At 43.3% G+C, this 6,043-nt stretch overlaps 1 protein-coding gene across 1 annotated transcript; it reads right to left on the reverse strand.

Annotated features, from left to right (window-relative positions):
• Window positions 1-746: 746 nt before the first annotated feature.
• On the reverse strand, window positions 747-5,997 carry clec14a (C-type lectin domain containing 14A). Its single transcript, XM_023282113.3, has 2 exons — window positions 5,800-5,997; window positions 747-2,281 (listed from the first exon to the last, which is right to left on the reverse strand). Exon 2 carries the CDS (start codon window positions 2,246-2,248, stop codon window positions 938-940), a length of 1,311 nt encoding a protein of 436 aa, XP_023137881.1. The 5' UTR covers window positions 2,249-2,281; window positions 5,800-5,997; the 3' UTR covers window positions 747-937.
• Between the last annotated feature and the right edge of the window lie 46 nt (window positions 5,998-6,043).

Genomic DNA, 6,043 nt, shown 5'->3' on the forward strand with positions numbered 1-6,043 from the left:
GGGTTGGGGTTGGCGGGGGGTCACTATCTCATCTCCCCAGTCAGCGGGGTAGCGGGGCAGTGGGGAATTATTTCCTGTCTGAACATTGCTGCCCTTCAGGAAACAGGAAGTGCAGTTTGTAAACACACAGTGACTGTTTCCTGTCCGACAGAAGCGCTTCATGTAAGTGACCAAAAGTATGCGGACACCGAATGCTGCAGCTTCATCTGATTATTATGACGGTGGCTTCACCGGTGGCTTTTTTTCGACTGTGAAAATACAAAAACAAAAACCACTGAAAACAACATTTAGTTCAAGAAGATTATTAATGTGCCACTAAAAACATATAATTAAGTACATTTATCTAAAAATTAAGGTTTTTAAAAAATATGAATGCCATTTTTTTATCATATGTCCTAATTAATAATTTGTCTTTAAATAACAAACAATATTTAAAGTATATAACTTTTAGTGATGTTAAAAAAAAATAATTTAAGTGCATTTAATGTTTAATCTGATATTTCCAGGCAGAAACTGATTGGCTTAATTAAAACTAAATAATCATTATTTCTTGTATAAATCTGTAGTGGTAGATATATATTCTTAATGAATCCAATTAATATTCAATGACAGCGAAGCAAAGAAAACTCCACAATATCAACACAAACACTTGAAGGAGCAGAGCTGCTGGTCAGACAATGTTCAGGGATTATTTTGCCACTCAGGTGCCTTTAAGTAAATAGGTAAAAACCAGGTGAGTCTGGCTGTTGTGTTTAAACTGCACAAATGAATTTAATTAAGAAAAAATAGAGAAAACATTTTTGGAAAATCTGGTTTAAAGATTCAGAAGGTTGATGAGGTTTTAGTTTAAAAACTGAAATGAACTTTAATATTCTCATGCAACAGTAAACAAACACTGATGATGTCATTGAACACGACCAATCACGGCCCTGCTGCCTCATGTTGCTGTCTTCTCATTGGCTGTTTGGAAGGAGTCCTTTTCCTGTTTGCTTTTCATCGCCATCTTCTCCGCCGCCTTTATGGCGCGTTTCTTGGACTGCCTCATCAAGCAGCACTTCACCGTCACCACGACGACGACCACCAGAACCACCAGCGCCACCACAGCGATCAGAACCGGGATCAGGATCCCTGACAACGCGCCGCTGTCCTCGACCGTCTCCTGGTCCTGACAGGATGGAGAACCTTCGTCGTGCTGTTTCTCGTCGGCGTCGGAGCAGACGCACCTGTAGGAGCCCTCGGTGTTCAGGCAGGTCTGCCTGCAGGGGGCGCCGTCCGGGTTGGCGCACTCGTCCACATCCATACAGCGTCCGAAGACGTCTTTCTGGAAGCCGTGTGGACATTGCAGGCAGGCGGTGCTGAAGTTAGCCGGTGACCCGTCCAGTGTTCGCCACATGGCGGGTTGACCCGAACAGTGCAGGTCCAGCTTAACGGTGGACCAGCACTCCACCTGGACCCAGCTGCTGTTGTCAGGGTCCAGAATAAGGGAACGGGTTCCAGGGATGATGGGATGCTGACATACATCAGACATCACATCTGGACCAGAATCAGGACCCAGTTCAGGTTCTGGTCCCTCCATAGTGAGTTCAGGTTTTGGTGTAGCTGGCTCAGGTTCTGCTGTTACAGGTCTGGGTTTGGGTGTAGCTGGTTTGGATGGTTCTGTTGTAGCTGGTTTAGGTTCAGGCGTTGCTGGTTCAGGTTCAGGTTCTGGTTGTGGATTTACAGTGGCCTGTTCACCCTGAGGAGACCCACCTGTCTGTTCGTTCTTCAGCTTGCAGATGAAGGGGTACCCGTTCTTACATGTGACCGGGATCAGACCCCACCTTACTGTCAACCCGTCAAACCGCCCCTTCAGCGCCGCACATCGGACCCCGGTGCAGGTCTGAACCGGCTCCTGTTCCCAGCGGCTCACCTGCGACTCTTCGCTGCTGTCCTCAGTCCACCTGAATCCTCTGAGCGGCTGCGACAGAACCACGCACTCGTTCCTGGCCTTCCTCAGCCCGACCCAGAAGGTGAAATCGCCCTGAAGTGGCACCGAGTCAGAGATGAGCTTGAGGATGTCGTCGACTTCCTGCTGCGTGGCGATGGTGGTGAGGACGCCGGGCGAACAGTGCTGCACGGCGTCCTCGAAATTGGCGCTGGTTTGGTGAAGGGCATATTTTGACGGCGAGGATGGGTCAGTGGAGACGTTATTGAGCAGGAAGAGAATGATCCAAAGTGGAGTCCAACAGCAGAACAACCGACCTGCCATTTCCTTAAGCTCCGCCTCCTCAGGTGATGACGTCTGTCAAAACAAACAGAAACAGTTTGAACCTGAAGCCGTCAATGACCCCAGATAACTGAACAGATGTGGAAGACCCTCAACTCTGCAATGAAACAATCACTAAACTTATCTTTGCCTGTTTATTTTGTGGTTCTGGTCCCTGGTTGTTCTGTTCAGTAATTTGTCCATAAATACCAGCCGTCATGTTTTCTGATAATTTTGATAGATTTTACATTGATTGATTGAGTCAGTAACTGTTTAACACTAGATATTTTTAGGATTTTTTTGGAGGATTTTTACTAATTTTTTGAAAATATTTACAAGAATTTTCTTGCCAAATTTGGGGATTTTTTTTTCAAATAAAACTTTTAAAGGAAACTTTTGAGGAATTATTGGAATTTTCTTCCTGAAGGTTTTACAAATTTTCAGAAATTTGTGGAATTTTTTGCTGAATTTTTGGATTTCTTTCAGACAAGGAAACAATATTTTTTGGTGCCTGTAAATGAAGACAGCGGAAGGGTTAAAGAGTCAATGTTTTGCACATTTACATGTTTATAATTTTAGCTTAGAAGGATTTTCTTGAGTCTTGGGTTGTATATCCTGGTCGGTTTGAGGTTCCAATGACTCCTATAACTCCTAATTTTCTATGATGGGATCATTGAAACACATGAGTATCATAAAAAAACAATCAGGAATTTTGGTTCTGTCATAGATTTGTTAAAGGTCTTCTGGAAATACAACAAAATCTGCTGAGTCAAACATATACACACATCAGTGCTAGCATTTGGTTAAATTTGTCCACCTCTGTTTGGTTCTTCTAGTTTCAATCTTCTGGTTTATCTTTGACTCCTCTGGACAGAATTGGTTCAGTTCAACTAAATTTGTCGTCTTTCTGACTCAGACTTCTTTCTTCATCAGTCCACAGGTTCTTGATGGGTTTAAGTCAGGACTTTGGGGAGACCAGTCTAGAACCTTCATTCCAGCCTGATGGAACCATTTCTTTACCACATCTGATGTGTGTTTGGACTCTTTATCTTGTTGAAACATCCAACTGTGTCCAAGATCAACCTTCTGTTGATGGTTGTAGGTTTTCCTGAGGAATGTGGAGGTAATCCTCCTTCTTCATTAAGCTCCAGTTCCACAGAGCATGATACTGCCACCACCGTGCTTGGTGGTAGGTTTGGTGTTCTTGGGGTTAAAAAAAAAAAGACGGTCTGAAACCAGTCCTATAATGGGTCTAAAACTGGACCAAAATCAAACCTAAATTAGTCCAAAAAATGCTCAGAACCAGTCAGAATACAGTCTGAAACCAGTCCCAAAAAAGTCAAAAAGCCATACAAAACTGGGACCAAGACCAAATCAGAACTACTCCTTAAAAAGTCCAAGACACATCCAAGGCAATTTGAAACCAGTCCTCATCCAGGACCAGATCTAGAGTAAAATAAATCCTGAACCAACTTTAAATCACATCCAAAACCAGGAGAACCAAGACTGAAACCAAACATAAACCCGTCCCAACGAAGTCCAGAACCAGTCCAACACCCAGTCTGAAACCATTCCAGAAGCACTTCGAGAAAGCCCCAGAGCATGATACTGCCACCTCTATGCTTGATGGTAAGTTTGGTGTTCTTGGGGTTAAAGGCCTCACCTTCAGTTTTTCTTCCATCTGACCACAGAACTTTCCTCCAGAAGGTCTTTTCTTTGTCCATGTGATCAGCAGCAGACTTTAGTGGAGCTTTAAGGTTCTCCTTCTAGAGGAAGAACTTCCTTCTTCATGGATCCTCTCAGCTCATGTTGATGTAAAACCCTGTGGACACTGACAGCTGTGTTCCAGCAGCTTCTCATTCATTCAGACCTGCTTTTTGATGATTCTTAGTTGATTGCTGACCATCCTGGCCAATCATCTCTCAGCAGCAGGTGATAGTTTGTGTTTTCTTCCTGATGGTGGCAGTAACCCAACTGGACCATGAACTTTCTTCTGACAAACAGATGATTCTGGATCTGAAGCTGCTTTCAAATGGCTCCAAGTGACTTTGTCTTTTGTTAAACTCAATAGTTTTCTTTGCTGAGCTCCTCAGACTTTCCCACTGTAGTGTTTGAATGTAATGAGTGGATCTAATGGGTTCTACTTAAATAGAATCAGAGGAGTCAGCAGCTGTAGTAGTGTGTGTTTATAGATATGGGCCATTAAAACTGATTAATAATTGTAGATATTGATGGAAACGAACTCTCCTGATATGTTTGTTTCGCAGGAACAGCAATGATGTTTAATAATCCAAAAATGGTAGAAACTAAAAAATCCCAATAAACATTGTTTAAATCTCATTATTAACTTAGGAACCATTTTAGTCAATATTTAGTGCCATGGCGTCCTTCACGTCTCTTCAAGGACCCCTGGAACACCACAATGACCATCTGACCCCTCTCCAGGACCTCTTCAAGGAACCCTGGAACACCTTAATCACAATCTAACCCTTCTCAGAGACTCCTCGTATCTCATTAAGGACCTCTGGGACCTTATCAAGGTCCTCAGTGACCACTTCAGAAACCCCTGAAACACCTCAGTAACCGCTGAACCCCTCTCAGGCACTCCCGGGTCCTCCTCAAGGACCTCTGAAAAACCTCAATGACCATATGACCCCTCTCAAGGACCTCAGCAACCTTTTCAAGGACCTCTGGAACACATCAGTCATGATCTAACCCTTCTCGGGGACTCCTGGCATCTCCTTAAGGACCTCAGTTATCATCTGACCCCTCTCAAGTACTTCAGGGACCTCTTCAATGACCTCTGGAACACCTCAGTGACCTTCTGACCCCTCAGAAGGACCCCTAGGTTCTCTTCAAGGACCCCTTGAGCACCTCAATCATAATCTGTAGAGGTCAGCTAGTTTTCTGAAACAACAAATTGTTCTCAAGGACCACTGAAAGCCCCCAAGACACCTCTTCAAGGACATCTGGAACACCTCAGTGACCATTTGACCCCTGTCCAGGACCTCTGGGACCTCCTCAAGGACCTTAGTGACCACTGAACCCCTCTAAAGTACCCCTTCATCCTCCTCAAGGAACCTGTAACCCCTCAGTGACTATTCAATCCCTCTCAAGGACCCCTAGGAATGGAATTTTTTCAACAACCTTTCAAGGCATTTCAATGCCCAGCATTAGCACCTGGAGGAACCCCAAACACAGATCACGGCTCAAATGAGGATAATTCATCAATTTTTCCATTAAAAAATTCATGTTAAAAGTTTTGTTAATGCACATTTTAAAGACCCACATATAAAATGCAGTAGTTTTACATGACATAGATTTCTTTTATTTTTTTAAAAATGGATTTTACATTTTGAATTTGTTTCTCTTTATGGAGTTGATAAATTAACACAAAACACCTCCTGTGTTCAGGGTGCAAATATATGAAGTATACTATTTTATATGCTGATTACACTCATTAAGTCAAGCAGAGGAAGTTTCATTCTGAAAAAATACTTATAACTATTTTTTTCATCAGGAATGGGTTAAATCTCAGGTGTTCGTGTTCTTACCGTTTTTTAACTCGTCCTGTTTTATCCACTCTTCTTCGTCTTCTTTCTCTTATATTCTTTTGGATTCTCTCCTGTTTTGTCCTGCAGTTTTCTTCTTCTTCTGTCTCTTCGTCTCCACAGTTTCCTCCTTTTCTTTCTTCTTTCTCTCCACTTGTTTCTCTACAGATTTCTCTCTGCTGTTGGATCAACTGACCGCCGGCCTCACCCTCCTCCCCTCTCCTCCTCCCCCCTCCTCCTCCAGAAC

Source organism: Amphiprion ocellaris, chromosome 20 (genome assembly GCF_022539595.1).
Source record: "Amphiprion ocellaris isolate individual 3 ecotype Okinawa chromosome 20, ASM2253959v1, whole genome shotgun sequence".
Taxonomy (NCBI): Eukaryota; Metazoa; Chordata; class Actinopteri; family Pomacentridae; genus Amphiprion; species Amphiprion ocellaris.